Here is a 24503-nt window from a genome sequence, read left to right on the forward strand (position 1 = left end):
AGGCTGGCAGTCAGTAGGTAGTCCCGGGCCCCCAATGGGTTGTTGCGCCATGCGTTATTATTATGTCTTTCATTCCTCAAAACGTGAAGAAAGTCCATCAAGTCTTGAATGCACAAGTCAGTTCCACCTACTCAATCAGTTGACTTGAAAAATCCCATTCATTCCATGAAAGGTGAGGCAACTTACATGGTTTATTGATTAATTAAGTTGGTGTTTTAAGTCCACTTTATGCACAGTAAGGCTAATCGGATCTGGACCTACAGTTTAAAGTGGGATCCAAACCACTATGTGCCTCCACTGGGTATCGAACCTGGGACCCCTTGATTACAAGGCAACGGCACTACCACTGCACCATCAGGGAGGCTGCTATTTACATGGGATTGGGTCTGGGCACACACACACATTCTATCTATATATATATATATATATATATATATATATATATATCCCTGGTGGTGTAGTAGTAATGCTGTCGCCTTGAAATAAAGAGATTCCAGGTTCGATCCCCAGTGGAGATACAGGAATAAAGTTAAATTGAAATTTATGAACATTTTTCTCATAAAAATTTTGGCCATTTGGAAATATCACATGACCACCCTTCCATTTAAAAAATAATAGCTATAGAAGATGATGGACCTCAAAAGGGCAGTCATGTTCATAAGGCATCCTAACCAGTTTTCTCTTATTATTCTTTGTTTCTCGATCCATATTTGTTTAGATGGATGTTTCGGCACTTATGAAGCACCCTGTATTGCACTGCCATGAGGGCACATAGGAAATGCAGAGGTAGTGTTCCTCACTTTCTCAATCTTGACCAAAGTAGAGGGTGTGCTATCAGCACCATGCTCCAGTTGCCTTTACCATACATGGCCACAACCCATTGATGAAAGGCAGATTAAGCAAAAGCTGCTTATACAAGGACATATGCAAAAATACGTGCCTAAAATCACCCACCTTGGGAACCAAGTGTGGATACAGAAAATGTTGATACCCCAGTTTGGCCTTCTCTTCTAATTGAACATAATACTATGAAACTCTGTGTTAGTCTAGGATGTTTATATATTTTATTTTTGTGGCATATAGGGTAGGTTCCTATAAGAGAACGCGGTCTTGAAAGAGTATGCAGTGCCAATTTCCCAAGTTGGCAGCATTGTGCAATGGTAGCTTCTAGATGGTAGCAAGTAGCAGTACAGAAGGTTGTGTATGAGCATGAAGACAGTAACAAGTGGCTGGCAGGGACTGAGTAATTAGCAGGTAAGTACTTTAATGCCATTTCAGTGTAATATTACACTTGTAGAATATAATGTCTGCCCAATAATGCTAAAACGGGAAGACAATGACCTATCTAGTAAATATCTGTGCACGCCTTGAGAATACATAGATGTGAATTTCACATGTCTAGTCTGATTGATTCTTCCATCTGGTGACCAAACATTAAATGTGGCATTGTCCTCAAAGAGTACGCATTGAACATTACCCAAAGAGTTTGCATGCATACTCTTGAGGGACAGTGCAGTTTCTACGTAGTAAAATTCCTCGAATCTGTGATATTTTTTAAAAGGTGTCCGAGGTCACAATTTCTCAATAATTTTCTGTAAAATTAAAATAATTAAATAGATTGGATCACAAATAAAATGAAAGTACAGTATCCTATGTGCATAAATTCATACGTAAAAAGTTTGTGACAATAGTTATTATTTCATCTACAGGAAAGATGTTAGGCCACAAAAGGAAAACAAACTGTAAATTTGTGGAATTCCAGGAGGAAACCAGTCAGTGCTCAGATATTTCAATTCAACCTCATGAGGATGTTCACTGTCGAAGTGACAATGGCAGCAACAGACAGTCAGAAGTTAACCTACGAGTATCTCCTTCTGAATTGTTCCCCCTGCCAAAAGACAAGCATGAGTTGAAGCACAGTAGATGCAGAAAGAAATCCGAAATAATGATATCATCACCATATCGAGCAACATTGGAGTGTGCATAATCCCAAAGTATGGAGCCAAGTAAAGGAGGCAAGCATTGCAAAGGGAAAAAGTGCTTGAAATTTGATGCTGCTGTACCTTCCACATCTACAGACCTTCAAGAAGTTGTCAACTGCCCAGGATGCCACGAACCAATTACAGAAGACTGGATTCAACGTGGACATTGTGAGCAATGGTGGCATGAAGCTTCCATATGAAGAACAGGGTGCCTTTCAGTGTGACATGTGTTAGAGGTTTTATTTCCTTCATCTCCAAGACACTTTCAAGTGAGTACTTTTAGGGGAAGTGTTGCATACTCTTTAAGGACTAGTCCCCTAAGAGTATTATTTTGCATCCATTTAAAAAGATAATTGTAACCACAATGAAAAGTGGGAAAAATGCGCATTGCACTTGCCTTCCCCAGTTACCCATTGAAAGAAAATGTATTGTGGTTTAAGCCAACAGTGTGTCGATCAAACTTCTTTCGTGACCGCAGAACCAATGACCACCACTCTTGGACAATTCCAATATGAGAATTGTTTCTTGAATTGCGCTGCAGCTGTGGTGAAAAACACGATTCCAATGTGGATTTGATTAATATCTTGTATGAACAGGGTTATTTATAGTACCTGGATTTAAACATGGCATGGCAGTCGGGTAGGAGGCCAGGTGATTGGTTGGGAACGGAAATGCAATGCGATGTAAGGCACTGTTGGAAAATACATACTTCCTGTTCCCTTCCTACAGGTGGTGACGCAATAGAAACTGGACGTAGTGACTAGTAAGTCACCTACTGACTATTTGAATCAACAATGTTCTTTTTTTATGTTGTAACAATATTACATTTACTTTGTTATAATTGAAATCTGGGCTATAAAATATGAAAAAGGACACCAAACACGACCAAGATATACGAACTACAAACATATTGCCACTCAGAAGTAATAACTACGTATCCATATTATTATGTAGTGTATTGAAGCAATGAGTTCGTGTTTGGTGTCATTTTTCACACTTATTTCATACAATTTTTAGGTATATAAAATATTGAGAATTCGGGGGTACACAGAAATATTCAATTATGTCAAGGGGGACTCTCAGGCAAAAAAATTGAGAAACACTGCCTTAATGGCATTTCGGATCTTATCTATTTCCAAATATTCGGATCTGGCAGCCCCCAAAATACCAAATTGTTCACTACGAAGTTTTATTCCAAAACAAAACTTAAACTGAAAGTACACGGAGGGTTATGGTGCACCAGAATGTAGCGAAACATTTCAGTTCAGGTTCGGGTGTGGACCAAAATTGTTCACAATGAAGTTTCATTCCGGAACTGAACTGAAACTGAAAGTACACGGAGGGTTATGGTGCACCAGAATGAAGCGAAACATTTCAGTTCAGGTTCGGGTGCGAACCAAAAGTGTTCACAATGAGGTTTCATTCCGGAACTGAACTGAAACTACACAGAGGGTTATGGTGCACCGGAATATAGCGAAACATTTCAGTTCAGGTTCGAGTGCGAACTATAAGTCGAACTGGAGCATGTTTCAGTTCGAGTTCAAATTCGGTTCACAGTCCCTGGTTAGCAGTCGCTAGATAGCAAACTTGCACATGGGCAGCTCAGTTTAAAAATGCCTACCATACACTAGGACTGTACATGGAGATTGTATGGTTGGAGGAGAGGATTCAAGCTGACAGGCGAGTGAAGATAGGTGTTCTCGTGGTTTAGCCTACAGCATAATGCACGATTGTTTGGATTTCCGAAAAGTGTGTGCACGGTGGTGGCAAACGTTTCAAGGATGATGATGATGATGTTGAAGGTGAGGTGCAACTGTGGCTGGGACAGCAGCCCAAAGACTTTTATGCAGCAGGTTTTTTGGGGACTGATAAAGTGATGGGATAAGTGTATCAATGTTGGAGATTGTGTTGAAAAATAAAAACTACTGTTTTCAAGTCAATATCTCGCTTAGTATTTTCTTAATAAACATTTGTGAACTACTTACTGACTTATCTATGTATATGTGTTTGTTTAAAATTTATTATCAGGGAAGCTCTGCACTATATGCAGTCCATGCAAACATTTTCAAATGTATGTAGTTTATGACCTGTCCTAATATACTTTAAAATTCAAGTGTTTCATGTGAAGCTAATGATATTTCAAAACATTTATAGATAAATGACTGATATTTTAGCATGTGATTTTTTTTTTTTTTTAACTTCATAGGGGGAAATAACTATGCTTTAAATTGGTGTTAATATTTTATTACAATTCTCACTATCAGCAACAACAGATTGACATTTATAAATATTCATTTCACTCTTTAGATCAAACAACTCTTAATTCATAAATCATTAAAATACTCTCATAGAAAGTAGAAAATAGTTCTAAATTTATATGGAATCTTTATATGTAGAAAAAAGCAGATGTATATATACATTTTAAAATTGTAAAAACAATGATTCTCCGGGTTCATCAGGAAATGACATTTTGAATATTTGTTTTAATATATCAAACAGACTGATCTATATACAATGTAGAACTTGTCTTCATATCTTTCTCACACATGTGATTAAATAATGGAAGACTTCTGTTTTAAAGTTTCTTCGATGAAAATAGTAGGATCTATCCATTCATTGCAAAATACGCATTTTCAAAAAAAAATAGAGAGCAAGGGAGAGAGAAACAAGCAATAACAATTACTTGAAGCTATAACTCGAATTTTCATAATGACATTGATTCGTGGGACAAAAAAATCTAGGTGAATTTTATTTAATTAAGACTGAACAGATTCCATTTTGTACCAGTACTGATATTTCAGATTTTAAAATTACTTTTGACAGACAGTAAAGCTTTTGCACAATTCATATTTAAAAAAAAACAGAAGTTGTTATATTTAGAGCAATCCATTTTTGCCACACAATACTGTTCTAGAATTGATTAATGATGAAGCATCATTTTACATATCACACATGATATCTGAACCCCTCAATTTTAATGGCTGTTATTAATACAGAGAATATTCAGTTTGGTAGAATGCTATTAGCAGATATTGGTGTTTACAATTTGTAACAATATTATCTGATGCATATATTACTGGTGTATACAAGCAATGCATCCGTGATAGTTTGATTTTAACAGCAATCAATTGCCTGCAGAACACAGTATTCACATTTATGATAACCTAACCCAACATTATTAGTTAGAATTATGTTATCTTCTCGTTACCAACCCTCTCCACCAAAATCTCCACAAGTTTCATTAGTCATTCACTCCACATAAATTCTCTTGACAACATTTATTTGACACATTAATAATAATGTTATCTATTTGAAATTATAATGACATTCTCATTGAGATCAATCCTTGAATGGAATACAAGGAAGCTGAAGATAAAGGCACTATGGCTGCACATTCCAAAAGATGCCTAAACATTGTTGAGTCATTTATATTTGATGGAGGTTCTCTTCCTTTCAATCACTTACACCTGATCTGGACTATTTCCAAACATTCATTTTTTTGTGCACAACTTATTTCCAGAATCACAAAACACCACACATAACTGTATAATATTTCCCCAGGCACAAAAAGGTAAGCAAGTATGCTTGCTATTTCCATGTGGTATGACCACAGGTCATGTAGTTAAAAGTGAAGCATATGAAATGTTCTCAATACTGCAAAGCCTGTATTTCAAAGAAACACAAAGCCAAAATTTTGCATTATAACTGTTAATTTTGAATTATTTACATATACACAAACGTGTTTTCACATCATATGTGATTAAATAACTGGTATTTTAATACAAATTGTTATCACAAAAATCAATGATCACGGATGGAAAAGTTCAGAAATTATCTAGCTTCAATAGTTTGATCCCGATAACCCCCATTCAAGATTTACTTATGGGTAGAAAGGTATTTCCATGGTAAGCTCATGTAAATTACTTCACAAGGATTGTAATAACTTCAAAAGCTGTGTTTTTTTCCTGTAAAGATAATTGCAAATATCTGTATGTGAAAATAAAAAACAACTCTAGAACATGTGACGACAATGTAATTCATGATAGAAGACAGTCACTGACAAGTTTTAGCTTGTCAGGAGAAACAAAAGAAATGTGTGAAGAACTGCAATTTCACAGATTGATTACACTGAGCATGTATAGCAGGAAAATGTGGTAAGTACAGAACATGGGTGGATTAAGGGGGAGGATGGTGGAGGCGATCCCCGCCAGACACACCCAAAAGTAGCAACAAGTTGCCAATTATCACAGAGCAAATAATGACAATCTATTTTAGATGTGGTATACATTTGACCATTTTATCTTAAATCTAAACTGTTCATGCAATGCTTTTAGTCTGTTGCAATGCACATGTGAAAAATATCAAACCTAAATTATTTGATCATCATTAAAGTTTCTGGTTTATTTATATTCTAAGAGTTTCTAGTGGATATATATATATATATATATATATATATATATATACGTATTATTTTGGCAAGTAAGATTTTCAGAAGGCCTGACTTCACTTGTTTAAAAAATAATAGAAAGTGTACAAAGGCAACTACTGTGTGCCAAAGTCTTTATACCAACAACAATCCATTAGAATATTATAGGAGAGCTTGGTCCATCCCTACTTGAAGAGAAATATCCAACATTTAATTAGCCATCACAGACAGGAATAATACCATATCTTAATCAGAAATTAATTTTGTTAGATCTTACAATGAAGCTATAATACTAATTACAACAAATTCATGAAAACCTTTTATGAACAGTTGATTTAAAATTTTGATATGAGGTTTCATAGAATAGTTTCAATCTGTCACACCATCATTAGAAATCCTAAAAGTCAAGTATGTACCCAGAAATAAATAGAAGAAAAATGCCTTCTGGGATATCATACAAGAAATATTTGTAAGAATATCAGAAGTATAGAATTATCAAAGTTGTAACTCAGTATGAACTTAAATCCCCTTCAACAACAGTGCATTCATAAGTGTTCCATAAGTTTAGGCTGTTTCTTAAATAGATGTAAAATTCCCACATCATGTTAAACATAAACTAGGAATATGAGACAGACTTATGTATTCAACTATATCAGCTAGATGTTTATACTAAATGTTTTCCACCCTTGCAACATCACAGTGCAAAAATACTTTTCTTATTGCACAACATTATAACTATGTTAGACAATCTGTAAATATACTTTTCCTACACTCTACAATCACATTGTACAAACAAAACTGAAAATTATATATATACGTGCCATTATCTAAAACATCAAATAAGAGAAGTATAGGAACATAATACTCATGTTAGCAATTACTTCATACTGACAAAAATAATAACTACATATATTTAAGCACATTTCTATATGGCAAAAATATGTATATTTCTGCACTCCTCTCCTTTTTGCCCACAAAAACTCTTAAGTAATAAAGGGGGGGGAAGTACTATAAGAAACTAAAATTTACTTCATCTAAGACACATAATGTAACTGAATACATAATGTTAAATTATTCGAGTATAAAAACAAAAACTTCCACAATTTAGTAAAATGTCAAACTTCATCATTCTGATAATGCCTCAAGAAACTTTAGATTTCAATTAATTTCTTCGACTAGTTTTGGAAATCAGCTTATACTTCCATACACACACACAAAAACATAAATAGACTGACAAGAACTTTTATTCTAGGTAAATATAAATATAACACATTCAGAACAGAATGTGAAGTAACAAAAAAAAAAAACATCAGAGTTTAACTGCAAACAACTTACACACACACGCAATCAATCATATGAACACAAAATTAGCAGGTTTCAATTAAACATTTATGCATTTTAGTAAAATCATGATAATAATAAAGTAATACTTTAAATCAATCACAATCCTCGTCCATTGTATCACAGAATTGTAGTTTCCAGAATGATATAGAAAAGTACTTCTTCCAAAAAATACATATCATCTTGGTAAAGGCAAATCTGAAAAACAAGCTCTCTTTTAATATATTAATATTTTTAAAAACTTTATAACTTCATACTTTAAATATATAACATACTAACTATACAGAAAATTGTCTTGTAATTTTGAACTATAAATTAAAGAATCAAGGAATGTGTGAAACATGAGACAATTGGAATGAAATTTATGATTCAAATTTGATTCAAAATTTTTAAATTACAAAATAGTAAACTCACCTACTTTTGTCTATTTTATGCATAAGTCTTCTCATGTAGAAACTGCTTTTCTTAATAATTTATACCTAAACATATTTTCTGGATAAACATTTTATTTCATTTCGTAAACAGGAGGCTTAATCAGAAGCTGCATGATTTACAACGATGATAATAAATATGCAAGCATAGCAGCACAGTGACACATGAATACATTCACTTGGAGAAAGGATCCCATATTTTTTCAAGTTTGCCATTTTCAAGGAAAAGTTACACCTTGTACACACACATGCACACACTGAAGATCAGAGGCATGGCATGCATGTAACTAGTGTTACCGCAGGTAACAGCAAAATGTAAAGAATTAAATAGTTGTTTCAATAAAATGACAACATTGTTAAATACGTTAACTAACAGCATTGCCGCCGAGTAGATATTTCATAGGTCATTTTTTTTCTGCAGCCGACAGAAGCACAGAGGGAGGCATTCTGCTACCCTGAAGAGGTAACAAGAGGAGAGGGCACCAATGCAAGGGAAGAGTGGGGGAAGACTTTGGGGCAAAGCATGCTAGGGGGTTATTCATATGCCTGTTTAGGGGCCCACCCAGTTACTGTCAGGCCTGCCAGAACAGGCCAGTGTTGTCACATTGGATTGACAGAAAAGAGCTAAATCCTGCCTAAAATGAGGATACTATTTCTCTGAAGCAACTAGAGCTAGACTGCAAAACCAAGGCTGGATTGAGCTACAACTGAGACCAGTTAGGTAATAGACTAAAATATAGTTCCTTCGTGCGATTTGTGATTTGGACAAAACTTGCTCCAAAATACTTAGTTGGCAAGAGTCGTACGTACAGCTGGACTTCCCTTCCACATTGACTGTCGTCTGCTCACCACACAAACGTCAAACTGGCCCGAGAAAAGTGTAGTTCTTCTTCCCCTTTGCTTTGCACCTCATCACAAAGAAACAGAGACAGTTCAAGAATTGCCAAGGGTCAACCACAATTCATTGGATTTTGGTAACTGTCTCATGAGTGGTAGTTCTTTCTAGAAGTGTTTGTGGCCAAATCACTGACAGAATTTGCAGGGGAAAAAATTTAAATGAATCAAAATCTAGATTGAAGACATGTTTTTTTTCCCCACAGGGAAGGGGGGGGGGGGTGATAATGTCTAGCAGGCATAATTATCATACTGATGGCTGATAACACTTTTGAAAAGTCACACCATGCCACTGCAGAAGATATCTACAAAATTTCTTTTGTGCAGTTGTGTGGGAAAGAAATCTTCATGAAAATGGAAAACCTACCAAATATATAGGATTCTATTCCAAGTAAGTGCCTTTATGGGTTACTAGCTATTATTTTGTCATATTTATTAATACATGCACACACTTGCACATACACAGTATATATTATGTACTATATATGTGTGTGTGTGTGTGTGTGTGTGCATATGGCACATAGATGCCAACTTTGGGGTGGAGGAAGTAAAATTCTTTCTTCGCCCCCACAATATACAATATGACTTATGCTATGTGTTATCAAACATTAAACTTTTCATTGAATTTGAGCAATAATATGACAGAAGAGTGTCACATCTGGCTCATTTTCCACATCAAAGAATACAAACCAAAGCCATTACACCAAATTTCATGGAGGTTGTTCACATCTGAGGAAGCCACAAGAAAGATGGCAAAATAGATTGAGATTGTCTTTTTTGTGAAAATTCAGTGACAAAAGACAGAATATATATTAAATTGTACAACATAAGACAAGAAATACCACATTCTTTTTAAAATTTTCAAGTTAATTCCCCCCTTGTGCACCAAAATTTAATTCATCATAGACAGGGATATAGCTAGGATTTTGTTTTCAGGCGAGACCAAATTTTTTATTACAAAAATAGCATGTCTGAAAATTATTAAAGTGGAAATAGTTATGAAAATAATAACTTGCAATATACATATCAATTGTGACTATTGTATTCCTACAATATTAACTTGTTATTAGATTCTTTTTCAATTGTAGTTTTTAATTATTCAAAATTATGTTCCTTACAATGTTATGCATTTCGACTTTCTTGCAAACACATTGAACACCACCTCTCATGTGATCTCCAAGTCTCTGTGCAAAGTCAACACAAACAGATCACTATAACATTCCTCACCCCAGTGAGAATGATCTGCTGAAGAAGCCATAAGGAAAAAGGAAAAGAAATTACAAGTAGCAGAGGCAAGGTGTCCAGTCATTGGGAGATGCAGCAATGACAAAGCAAAATAAAAAAAATATTGCATTTGAAATATTTTAGATAACTAAAAGAACAAGTCAACATATTCTCATATTTGTACATTAGCAATTTTCTTTTTCTTTTTTCTTTTTTTTTCATTAAGCTTAGCACATCAAATCAAGAGGCCTGCCCTACTCCCCATGCCCAATGCTCCCGCCATAGTTCCTATTCAGTGCAATGGTATCAGTCGGCCCAACTGGCCCAACTCAGCACAGAATTGTGTGAATATCTTCTGTTCTCTAGCGTTTTGGATCTCCTCTGCAGATACGGAATGTGAAATGCGAAGCCAGCCATCGCCTGAACAAAGATACAGAATGTTTTATTTTGCTGTTTTGACAACCGCTTTGTCATGTAGCTGGGCATTTGTCATCATTGCAGAAATTTATGTATTTTAACTTTTAAATTCCACAAAATTCAAATCATATTCAGAAAAACAATTTTCCTGAAAATATACTTGCTGACAGCTGACTCGCAAATACAGTTCATCCATTTTTTTTTTATTTTCAAGGCCTTAAAAACGAACTGATTGTGTTTTATAGAACTGCAGCATTCTAAGATAAACATTGGTAGCATTTTTGAGTGAAGAATATTTAGACAATGCTTTTAAGGAAGTTTTCTGTTTGGTTAAATTAATTTGCACTACACCAGCTACAGCAGTCAGTATCAGTTGAGAGGAGTTTGTCTGCTCTCAATAGAATTCATACTTTTGAAAGATCAATGCAAGAGAAGAGAAAGTACAGAATTCTACAACACAGAGATTCACAAATCTGCCACAAAAACAAGAAGGCGAGACTCAAATTAATAAGGCCTTTTATAGTTTGTAATCCATACAGTGGGGGTGGGCAGTTTTGCAACTTTTGCCCTTGCTCTATGCTAAACCTTATCTAACAAGGGGAAGTAAACTGTCCTTGCCCCCCCCCCCCACCATTTTGGCAGCTTGTGCCCCTAGTTTTGGAACCCAATCGCCCCCACTCAATTCATACATGTAAATTTGTTATATTTAATTACAGGAGTACAAATTAAACAGATTTCATAATTCTCTCATATGGGACAGCATAATTTGTCTTTTGTTGTCATAAGGTCAATGACAATGATCTTTCTGTTTATCCCACAGAGTCCCATAACCCAGAAAACAGCAGTGAACTTGTGTCACCCAATGAAGAAGAAATCCACTTGTCATGCTCCGGCCCTCAGAGGGTTGTTAGATTGCACATATTATATGTTCAATTTTTTTTGCATCTACTTACATTCTTTCATCTTACTAAAGCATCATTGGTAGGATCCTTGTCTCCATTGCACAAGTTGTAGGTTTTCTCTGCTTTCACATCGCCATGTGCCTCCAGTGCAGTTGGGTACGGAGCAGGACCAATCAAGCTCAAGACAACAGGCAGGAAGAAGAGGCCATGGAAGAGTCCAAAAATTACCACCAGGAAAAATATCTAAATTGGAAAGAGACAGAAGCTATTTATGTCAGAACTGAACATTGTGGTAAGAATTAGAAACACTTTTGGAAAAATCTAATACTCTAAGCATAGTTGAGGTTTTAAAGAGATCTTGTTAATTTGTACTTTCACATTTGGAGAATGATAATACATGTGGAGATAATTGAAATTTCCTTATATAGCAATGAAAGCAAAAATAGATTTGATGCTTTTTTGTCTGCGTTATATCTGTAATAAATCAACACTATAGTTGGAATCTTTGGAATAACTTTTTAGAACAAAAACCAGTTAGTTGCACCAGCTAACAAGGATGGTAAGATTCACACTATTTCTTTAATGACGACAGAACTAATGTACTCTTTAAAATTGTGAACCTTTCTAAACTCAGAAGTTCTGTTTAAAACTTTAATGTAAACTGGAATCCATCACTTTGTGGAAGTAACATACGAAAATATGGATATATAGAGGAAAGTCGCCAAAACTGACATAGGGCTCCTAAGCCCCTATTTCACACCTGAGAAGTCCTGCCACTTTGCTTTAACAGGGTAGCTCTATTCTTTAGGCTCCCAAGATAGTGTTTGACCAGTGAAACAAGCAATGGTGACAGTTTTCTACATTTTTTGTGAAATACTTTATTCTGAAGATGCCAGTAGTGAATGTGTACCATAGGCAATCTTTGGGCTCATATTCAATGTGCAGGTGCAGAACATGACCTGTATGTCTGCGATTTCTAAAAATTACTTTATTTGTGTTGCCATTGAGGACTAAATAATCCAAAGAAATTACTTTTTTTATGTTAATTAAAGGAATTTCTTTATTCTCTAACAGAAGCCATTAAAATATTCTTACATATATTTGTTTGTTTTGCTTTGAAATTTAATTCCTTATTTAAACAGGTATGTAAGTTTAGGAACCCATTTCCTTAGATGGCATAATTGTGCCTTTCATGGAAAAACTATTTTGTGAAACAAAATGTTGTTGTAATATAACATTGCTACACCGCTTATACTTGGGCATGAGATTCATGTATACGCTGATCTATTTCACGTCCTAAAATTCCTCCTCTACTCTGAGTTAAGGGTAAAAAGCAAAATGGTACGTCAGTTTTGGTGACCTCCTTCTACATATTTATTGACATTGTCAACAGTGGCAAAGATATAGTACAAGCAATGCAAGCACTGCTTGCACTATTAGAATATTATTTAATGTACTTAATATTTTAGCCTTATTTAGTTTCCATCGCACTCGATTTGGCAACATTTTACTGCCACAAATTCCCTCAACAGCTCTGAAGCAAGCACTAGCCTCAATGCTTACAGCTGCTGGATGGTAAAAGCAACGGACCCAAAAGATCATATGGTGACGCATGAAATCTTGTTGGAGAAACAGGCCTCAACCCTCAGAGAAAAGCTGACCATTCTTCAGCTTTGGTGCTTCTCAGAAAGCAAGCAAAAACAGGAGACATTGCCAGCAGAAACAAGTAACCAATGCGTGTCTTCATGACCACATAAAGAAGATCACAAGGATACTAATAATCATTAATCATTAAACAACTGAAAGAACCTATTATCATTGCTCTAAATTAAATGTAGGTCACTTGAAAAGAGAGAGAGAGAGAAAATTACAAATTATTTTGTATTTGCCGAATTTTAAAACGCGTCAAAAATTTGACATTAGGGGTTGGGACAAAGATGGAAAGGGCAAGTGGCTATGTTTCCTGGAAGAGGAATGTCTACACCCTGTGTCCAGCTTAAATTACATCGCCAGTGTTGACAGCTACCATGTTGGTAACAGTCAAATTATTTACACGGTAATTCAAGTGAACTGTTTAACAAATTTTACAAGTAAAATTGATGGCTTTTGAATAGAACTTTGAGTGCAAAAAAAAAAAAAGGTATCTGAAGAAAGAACTATGTTCTGATATTTGAAACAGCAAAAAAGAAAATCTTAATCATTGCACACATTAAGAACAAGAACATTTTGTATTATTATGGCAACTTATTACTTGAATATTATATACATACTCTTTCTGTTGTAATGATTCTGATCCCACAGCGTAATTTCTATCTCCAAAAACTGATATATCTTCTCTCCCAAGAGTGATAAAATTAAGAAAATAGGTTGGTATCACTTTCTATTGTTTCAGAGCTTTCAAAGTGATCTTGTTTGAATGCTTTGTAGTTGGGGAAAGAATTTGCAAGAGAGAGAAAGAGAAAGAGAAAGAGAAAAAGAGAGAAAGAGTGAGTGAGTGAGAGTGAGTGAGAGTGAGTGAGAGTGAGAGTGAGTGAGAGTGAGTGTGAGTGAGTGTGAGTGAGTGTGAGTGAGTGAGTGTGAGTGAGTGAGTGTGCTGTGAATTGATTGAAACTATCATAAATTTAGGAATGGTTGATACAGAAGTGTGGGTGCTTTACTTTTTGTTTCAGATAGGCTGATCAGGACTGGACCTACAGTTTAAAGTGGGATCTGAACTACCGTGCAATGTGCCTCAACTGGGTATTAAACCTGGAACCCATCGACTACAAGGCGACAGCATTACCACTATGCCATTGGGGAGGCCTCAGGGGTGTATTATTATTTTTTTCGATTTAAATGGGGGGGTGGTATGCGACACTTCCAGGAGTTCGGAATTTATTGTCGTGAGTAAATTTTCCATGCATGTGTTTCTCCGCTTGGATGGATTTTAATGTTTTAATGTGTATGTCCTCTGTGCAGAGAGGCACTTACTTAAAATACATTGGGGGGAGGGCAAGGTTGGAACCAACAATATATTATATATGTAAATATATATAATAGTTGCCCCTCTATGTGAATTTAGGGGGGACTGAAAGTGTTTTAACCCCTCCCCCCTGCCAAAGTCAGTGCCTATGCTCTGTATTCTTGTTTATAGTGACTCCAAATACAGTTATTAGAGCATGCACAAATTCTAAATTACAATTACAAACTTAAGAGTAAAATAAACTAACAAGTGGCAACATTTTGTCATCATTTGCCCATATTAAAAACAATGCACAAATAAGGGTAATCAATAAATAGGAAATTCCATACCTCCTAGTCGTATATGGAACATTTGTTTGTAAGGTGTTTATGAATAACATTACTGGAAAATTTGAAAGTAAATATGACGATTGAGAAGTCTATGGATTAATTTTATTAGACACACTTTATTAAATTTTGACAAATCCAATATATTTTTTTGTTCTGTTCATGAAACAAACTGAGCCAATTAGGCTACATAACTTTTACCCCTCCCCCTCCCCTTTCTGTCATGCCATTGCACTACATGCATTGTTGTACTGAACATCGCTTGCCTCCTCAGTCAATCCATACTTTGCTACTGGTTGTCATCACTTCACATCCAACTTGCATGTTCATAAATTAGCAAGGTTCAAGGTTCAACTCATGGCTTGGACATGAGAAAACGTCATTTCATCAATTTCCATCTAATTATCATTCATTCCCATCCTTAAGAGTAGCCTCAAGAGGCAGAAAAGTGACATGAAATAGCAAATAATAAAATGACATGTCACAAATTCTTACCCTGGCATCCATGATAAAGTGGTCAGCATAAATAACACAACAAATATTTCTGTACAAAACAATGACTGGCATCATAGATAACCCTACTTTTCTACAAAAGATATGTTTCAATGCAAAGAAATGTGGCTTAAGGCTGTGGCAATTGATGTCTTATGATATTCCTAAAACAGAAAGATTCAAGAATTCGCCATTATTTAGAATGTCCTTTGCGTACAACAAAATATCTATATTGCAATCTAATCTTGATTTTAGTATCTCAATCAATGAGTACAAAAAAATATTAAGACAAGTGTTTACAACATAAATTATAAGATTTAGTGTTATACTTAGCAATATATCATTGCATATGAATAAAAATGACATTTTTTTTCTTGTTTTTTTGTCTTGTTCTGTATTGTTTTGGGTAAAGCGCTTCTAAATTGCTAATTGAGTGTTATATGATTCTATAGTATAGTCTAGTAATTTATATTACATTATATTTGTGTATGTGTTCTACCTGTCTTATGTCTCACTGTATTATATTATGTGTTTCTCTTGTTTTTGTATTTGTATTTTTATTGGCTACCTTCTGTAAAAGGAGAAAATTTCTCTGTTGAAGGAAATAAATAAATAAATAACCACAGCACTACAAAGCCAGAGGTTCCAGGATCAAACCCTGGTCAGGCTTGGGTGTATCATTGAGTTGGACACATCAGTAGCATACGCAGGATTTCATCAAATGGGGGGGGGGGGTTATTTCTAAAGCTTTCTCCAAATTCACATTACCATTGTTTTATTATACTTTAATTAAATAATAATAATCATAATTAATAATAGTTATTATTTATTAATTAGTTCAATTACTACTAATAATACTACTAATACCACTACTACTATTAAATAGTAGAGATTTACATAAATAGAACTTAATTAATTTCTAGTCATTCGATTTTGACAAATTCTAGGAGCATTTTTTTGTTTCTTTGTTATGAAATAATTCTCTACTCAACGAGATGAGACATTTTAAGTGTGAAGAAAATCCATAAAAACAAGAAAATATTAAAATAAATTGAAATAATGAAAGCATGGAACTCATCCAAGGAGCTGCGGTGGTCTGGTGTCGGTAGGGTGTGACAACCATGCGGGAGATCAGGGTTCAATTCCCGGAATTGGAATTTTTCAGCTCTTGTCCCCGCATAAATCCCCTGGATTGTCTCACTGTTCTTACCAATAATTTTACAGTAGTTAAACTTATTGTCATTTGAATTCAGAAATTCAAACGTCCCGGTGTAAACAATGGGAAGGCAGACTGGTGGCTGTGTATTCTTGTCCACCTAGCTTTTGTCTATACAATAACAACAAACCAACAACTTTCATTAGTTAATGCTCATTGTTCACACACAAAAAATACATGTTCATAGAACATTGATGCAGCTGAGATATAAAACATCATCTTTTTCTATTTTAAATCATAGGTGCCCGCATATTTTATTTTCAAGAATTCGTGTTTATTTTCAAGGCATTCACTCTGAAAGATGCATGTGTTTGGAATGCTCTGCTTTTCTCCTCCGTGTTGCATGGGAATATTATTATTATTATTAGTAGTAGTATTGTCACAGATCTTTGACTGTGATAAATTGGCCATTTTTAATTCTCTCCACAGCATTTTTCATAATATTTCAAAAGCTCAGGGGGGGGGGGGGTTAAACCCCGTAACCCCCCCCCCCCTTGTGTATGCCACTGGGCCACATGATCATTCAAAACTTGCTGTTGTGATTAATACAAATAGAAAAGTGATGTACAATATCCAAAATAGGAATAGAAATAAAAACAAATCCTTGCCTTGAAAAATGAAATGAACACATGTGCATCCGAGTCTCCCAACACTGATAATGCCAACAAGGTACTCAGTCCTCCATTCAGAACAGCTGGACCAATATTCTGCACAGTTTGCAGAGCACGTTCGTTACGTGTGCCAGTGCAAGTCATAAATGTGTGTCCAATATGAGCTGCATAGTCTACACACAACCCCACTGCTAGAACAAGTCCAATGCATGACACAACATCTATAGTCATTCCCCAGTAATGCATCATGCCACCTACATCAATCTGAAATTAAAATAAATAATTACATCACCACACCCCACATATTATGACATTATGGTTATTGTCTTTTGTGTGAAAAATTCAAGAACTTGAATTTGTGAACCTAAACATGTAACTCTAACATTCATACTCTATTCATACCATAGCTGTAACTTAGGACCTAACTTTGGGGAGGCACAATCGAACTTGGAGCTTAACTTTGGGAGGGGCAGAATCAAAAAGTTTAAAAATATCAATCAGGATTATTTTGATAAATAGTTATATTTGCAAAATCATATAAAGTTACTCTTTACTTTGCTCCTCAGGTTTCATGAGGTTAACAAAAGTACCGTTATCTTGTAAATGTTTATAAACCTGAAAATTGTGGGGGGGGGTAAGATTACCCCCGCAAAGTTACACCTAGGATTCATACCCAACATACATTAGTAAGTTCATGATATTCACTATTGTTAGGATAGAAAGGGTGAGGGGGAATTCACCCCTCTGGTTACTTGGATCTACCTCACCCAAAAATCTTTCAAATACCACACTGATTATTGCTAATCTGCAGTTGTTGATCAATTCATTCCTTTACTTTACAGTATTTAATTTCTAAATACATAACTTTCTCAAAACCTTTGTCATAATGTACCTGAAGTGTGTTATTTATTCTGTGAAAATGATTAGAACTATACTCCTGAAAACAAATTGTATTTCTTAGATACTGACATTTCTAAACATCAAAATGTTGGAGACAACTTTAATTGGAATGGGAATATATACTGCAGGTGGAAAGAACTAGTAAAAAATTTGTTAGCTTGACAATTTTCTAACAACTCTACATTGCTATCTCGATATGTGGTATTGTGGTGATTATTACATGTATAATAATCAGTAATTAGAAGCCACAATCATTGCATAGATTTCATATGTTAAGTTTAGAAGCAGACAAAATCACCAACACTAAGACATATTTTGTGTTTCTAAAGCTCGAATATAATAACTAAAAGGTATTAAATTCATTTTGTATGTGCAATCAAACTTATACTTTTGACTGAACAATCAACAAATTTTGCTACATGCAGTGTTTTCCAGAGGCCATACCTAAAATATAATCATTCTCAAAGACAAGCAACAAGAAACATTGATAAACTTAATCCATTTAAATGAATTACTAGGCATCTTTATCAATTTATAACTTCCAAAAAGAAAACACAGACAAAGTTAGAGGCTACAAAAATATTAAGTTGGTTAAAATTACCATGTACATCCAACAAGCTGATATACCTAAAGAGCCTTCATGGGGGGGAATTGTTTGAAAAAGGCAAAATGTAGCTCAAAAGTTACAGCTGAAATTGTGTATAGGGGTAGTTTATTAATTTACTTCAGTTTACTAATTCTGGGCAGACATGTTTGTTCTCTTGTCTTTTATTATTCCATTATTCGTTTATTGTTATACTCTTGCAATCAACCTAAATAAAACTAATTTTTGGAATGAAACCAATTAATTTGATAAATGATTGCTGGATGGAAGATATCTGCATGATTTTGAGTACATAAATCATGGATAACCAGGTAGTCAGGTGTGGAATATATCCATGTATTGCAGTGCAAACAAATAATAAATATGTTAGATGGATGGATATAAATATTTACTTTATAATTTGAAAGCAAGTTCTTTTTTTTCTTTTTTGCCAATGTTACAACACATTCTACTGTTTCAAAAATGCTTTTGGTAATAGCCCAATGCAATATCATATGGAACTTAAACACAATATAGACAAAAAATTAAACAATTAACAAGGTCAAGAAATTAGGACTACAGGTGAATGATGAAGACAAATATGAAAAATTGGATACACAGGAAAGGCAATGGGAGCAAAGGACCTTCACTTGAGTTCAAACTCTGAATTCAAAAATTAGTGAGAAAATACTTACTAATGTCAAAAGTACACAAAACAACACCATTAGGCAGGTTGGAAGATTAGCAATCAATACAAATGTTGTGAGCATTACACACACCATAGCAAGTGCCAAATTCCTGTACAATTCTTCATCAATGACCTGAAAAGAAAGTATATGTAAATTCAGGAAATTTTACAAGTGCTTCATTTCAAATTATATCTCCTACAGCAGAGAGAGACACATCAGGTTGAGTTTGTACAAAATTTCAGAAATATAAATTGAAACTATCAAGAGTTTAGTGAAATTAATAATTACAAAGTTAATGCAAATGAGAGAATAACATGTACATTTTCTAATTCTTCCTGAAAAAGGAGTCCCTACAAACAAAATCAAGCAAATATGATAGAATTATAGAGTAGGAGATATAGCTGTTGCCTTCAATCCACAGCTACAAACTACAGTACGGGCATGTGTCTAAATCATCCACCTCCATTGCTGAAGTTTGCTGCATCCCCTGTCAATAGGGCTAATAGTCTCTGCATGTAGCAACTTTTTCCCTTCTTGGTATGCCAGGGTTTTCTTTATTGCTTCTGCAGTGATTTAGACATCACAACAAAAGTGTTCAAGTGCCATACAGGAACGAAATGATCATTGCTGAACTTGACTTAAGTTGGCATGGCAACCAAAAACACTTTAATAGACATAATCATATCTCGCGTGATTACTGACCTCTAAGGGTGCAAACATCATTCCTCAAATTTCCCTATACAATTCTCATCAACTATTAACACCCTCCCTGCCCTTTCAGTTAAACTGATTGATTGATTGATTGTTTGAGTTTGTGTTTTAAGTCCACTGTCTGCACAGTAAGGGTAATACGTAGGTATTGGACCTAAAGTGGGATCCAAACAACTATGTGCCTCCACCAAGTATTGAACCCAGGTTCAGTTAAATTGAATAATGCTGCCTCACTTCAAAAACCTTGTGGGCAGTGAAATATTTAAGAAGCCTATCAGGTTTGAGGTTCCTCATCTTTAAAATATTATTACAGATTTCACCTGTTGACAGAAAATTCCTCTATCTTACAAATCTTACTCATTCCCAACAACTATACAATGTGACAAAGCTAAAGTGTAAACTTGATGCTGGACATAAGCAGTGCCAGGATATGGAATCTCACATGTGCAAAGTATAATTCATTGGAAATACTGCCAATTCTACTATTGTTCTTGTATTTCTGTTATTGGCCTCACTTTTCTTTCACTTTTGTTTAATAGCAGCCATGAGGATGAGTGATGATTAGATGAAATTGATGAAGAGGCATTCACAAAGAATACTCGTGCCCAGGCAAGGACCCAGATCCCAAGAACTTTGGTGATGAGATCAAACGTCTACCACTTAATGTGCTCAGTCCCTGGGCAGGCTTTATTTCTACATTATATATTCTTGTACATAGTATGCTGTATGGGAAGATTGCTATTATAATTTGCTACATAGCTTCTCTAGTTTAATGACTTTATTGTGGTTAAACTGTTTGTGGTTTACAATAGAATTACACCTAAGATTGGCTTTTTTTAAATGATACCTTCTTTCTCAATATACATAAAAATAATGCATTATCATTACTTCTCAATCACATTTTATGCTAATGTAACAAAAAATGGTCAAGCCCTCTGGAATCACCACTTGCACTGAGACTTGTTTTTATTTGTGTAATCCAGAGATTCCCAGGACAGAGTATAGGAAAAATAATATAAGAAATTTCCTAACTAATTTTTGGAGGAGGCTAACTAAAACAGGTAAAGAAATTGTTTGTTACTGCTTTATAAGAAATTATTTTTGAATTCTAGTTAAAGAACAGTTACACAGAAGCTAGTCAAGACTATACCTATAGCCTGATTTCTGTACAACTTTCTTCCATGATTTATTATTAGGGCTTGAGAAATTTGGAGGTATGGAGCATAATATTGGAGAAGTGGAAGCACCCTCATAGTAACCTGCAAAAAAAATAACTATTACTTGCACATGCTTCAAGATGAATAATTTGTCACGTAGAACAGAAAAAAAGCACCTCTTTCACAAGCAAGTAACACTGCCAACTTTATATAAAAAACATACCTCATCAGTAACCCAGTTTGCAAACATCTTTGCCCACACTGTTGCAATGCGATCTCCTGTAGTGAAATTTATTTCTTTCACCAAACTATACACTCTGCGCATAGCAGGAATGTGCTCCTCTGGTCCAGTGAATAATTGAAATTTAAAGTTGAAAGTAGAGATCTGAAATATTATTGGAAAATTGTATATTATAATAAGTGAATTAAAAAACTAATTTTTTGAATAGTCATCAGATTCAGAAATAAAGCTCATTAGTTGAATATTCCACTAATGTTGTATTAGGGAACAAGAAGAAGGTGAACTAGGATCAGTCAGTTTGTGCTCTGCTAGTTTTACTAAATTTAAAGTGTTTTATATGGCTATGGTGTTGAACAGTGTTACAAGCGAGCTTCAGTAAGTACTAAACTATATATTTATGTATAAAACATGAATTAGTATCATGAGTGAAGTGGTACATTTGATACTTTTCTGCGTTTAATGAAATGTAAACAAACAAGCGAAGTCTAAAGTGTTGTATAGCCAACTTTTTATACAGCGTAATAGGAGCACAGACTAATAAGTATCGACATGAGTATGAGTGTGTGCATGGATGTTCTAAAGCCGTACCAAGACAAGACATTACATCAAAAATACAGTGTTGCGACTGTTACAATTGGTTTCATATAAAATGTGTTGGTCTAAAGGAAACTGATGTAGAATATATGAAGTCCGTAAATCAAACATGGCGGTGCAAAAAATGCTCAAATACGAGGAGTAGCAGCTTGCAAGATAACAACATGCCACTATCTTTGCATTCATTAACTCCATCAATATCAGATGTTTACAACATGTTACGGGATTTAAAGACAGAAATAGAGAATTTGAGGAAGGGTAATGAGGAGACTGAGCGTGAGCTGGGAAAATCCCTAAACCTGGCACATGAGAAACTGCACGAGAATGCGAACTTAATGAAGAAACAATCTTGAGAGTATCAGTGCTTGTCTAGCACAAATTCAGGAACTGAAGGAGAATCTTCTTTTGAAATAACAACTGAAGGAAACTCTGCAACAACTCGATGATCTCTATCAATATGGAGAAGAAACATGCTTGAAATCTATGGTATTCCGGAGAAGGAAAATGAAGACTCGTATGAAATTGTAAAATGTGTGGGAAGGGCATTGGATATTGAGATGACAAATGATATGATAGATGTGTGTCATAGGTTAAGAAAACTACCGACTCAAAAAGCAGGAGGTATAATTGTTAAATTTGTAAGGCGTGCAGACAGGGAAAGGTTTCTGGAAAGGCGAAAGGTGAAGAGAAATTTAAATTGTATTCATTTAGGTTATGATAGCAATGAGACTGTATATGTTAATCAGAATCTTACCCCATATAGAAGGAATATTTATAGTCAAGCTAGGAAACAAACGCGAAAGAAATTACGCCTACCTGTGGGTGGATAATTCAGCACTATTAAACTGCGAAACAGTGAGGGAGAAAAAAAATGTATATATATTGAGAACACTTGAAGATGTATCTAACTTAAATTGATGTCATTACCACAAATTACTTCTAGATGACGACTATTGATAACATAACAGTTTATTATCAAAATGTAAGGGGGCTTAACACAAAGACTCAAGAACTCTATGTAAAGAATATTGAAAATGGCTATGATATAGTTATTATTACAGAAACCTGGTTACATGAAGGTGTCTTTAGTAGTGAGTTGTTTAGTGATAATTATAAAATATATCGTCACAATAAGATAAACCGAAATAGAGGAGGTGGAGTAATAATAGTGAGGCAAAACATAACATCTAGGAATGTTATTTTAGATGATAATTTCGATATCTTGTGTGTGAGAATGAATTTAAGAAATAAGGTATACTATATAGTATAGATCGACCACAAGGAAAAAAACCTTGTGACCAAAAGTCCCCGCGCAGCTTTCCCTTCTTCCCTCCACCTCCGGCCATAAGGAAGCATGGTCCACTCTCCCCCTCTCCTACTCCCGGGGGTACGGTGCACAGGAAGCGGGGGTCTGCGCAGGTTGTTTTGCTCGTGGTTCCACTATAGCTGTGTATTTTACTTCTTCCTCAATGATTGATAATTATTATATGCATTTTTATAATTTGTTTGAGAATTATAATGAATTTCATAATGCCAACACTATTATTGTTGGTGATTTTAATCTGCCAAAAATCTCTGATTCGAGTTACAACCTGCAACTAGGTGGACTGTGTTACAGAGCCCTAGATAACTTTTTGAGTCTATATGGCTTACGCTCATTAAACAACATACAAAATCATAATGATAGAACACTGGATTTAATTTTAGCTAATGTGTATAATGATGTTACTATTAACAGAGAAGAACTCGCTCTTGTTAAGGAAGATGCACACCACCCAGCATTAGTAAAAATTCTACATTTTGCAAAATCAACAAATATTATAGAAAATAACCCAGTCAGAATGTTGAATTTTAGAAAGGCAAACTTTCTTGGAATTTACGAAATGTTACGTGATGTAAACTGGGCACCTATTAGTAGTATAGATAATTTAGATGATGCTGTAAAGTTATTTAATGACAATATTAATTCAATATTTAATCTTACAGTACCAACAAAGAAAATCTATGCAAATAATAAATATCCTTGTTGGTTTACGCGAGAGATCATTGACACATTTAAACTTAAAGAATGACATAGAAGGCGCATGAAATACGATAGCGACAGTAGAATTAAATATAAAGATACTCGTAAAAAAGTAAAAACACTCATAGATAAGGCACATAATATGTACCTAAGAGAAACCGAAGAAAGTATTGAGAATAATAGTAAATTATTTTGGAGTTATGTAAAAACAGAAAAGGTAGAAATACTTATTCAAACCAAAGTATGACATATATGGATAATGTAATAGAAACAAATCAAGGTATGGTCGATAACTTTGCTTGTTACTTTAAATCTGTCTATTCTGAGTTTCCAAGCATGGATGATGTAACAGAGCAAATGGAATTATGCGTATCTAATTCA

At 34.7% G+C, this 24503-nt stretch overlaps 1 protein-coding gene across 2 annotated transcripts in view; it reads right to left on the reverse strand.

Moving 5' to 3' along the window:
* Nucleotides 1–4805: 4805 nt before the first annotated feature.
* The window catches only part of LOC145984190 (patched domain-containing protein 3-like), a 178284-nt gene continuing 158586 nt past the window's right edge, over nt 4806–24503 (reverse strand). For both annotated transcript variants that reach the window (XM_083117706.1, XM_083117707.1), the window contains 5 exons: nt 21488–21649; nt 19403–19528; nt 17222–17488; nt 11669–11860; nt 4806–7947 (listed from right to left, as the gene is read on the reverse strand). In XM_083117706.1, the coding sequence (XP_082973832.1) occupies nt 11675–11860; nt 17222–17488; nt 19403–19528; nt 21488–21649 (741 nt within the window). In that variant the 3' untranslated portion in view covers nt 4806–7947; nt 11669–11674. The remainder of the gene's footprint in view (nt 7948–11668; nt 11861–17221; nt 17489–19402; nt 19529–21487; nt 21650–24503) is intronic.

The sequence above is a fragment of the Lepisma saccharinum genome, chromosome 2 (assembly GCF_977018435.1).
Source record: "Lepisma saccharinum chromosome 2, izLepSacc3.1, whole genome shotgun sequence".
In the NCBI taxonomy this organism is placed as follows: Eukaryota; Metazoa; Arthropoda; class Insecta; order Zygentoma; family Lepismatidae; genus Lepisma; species Lepisma saccharinum.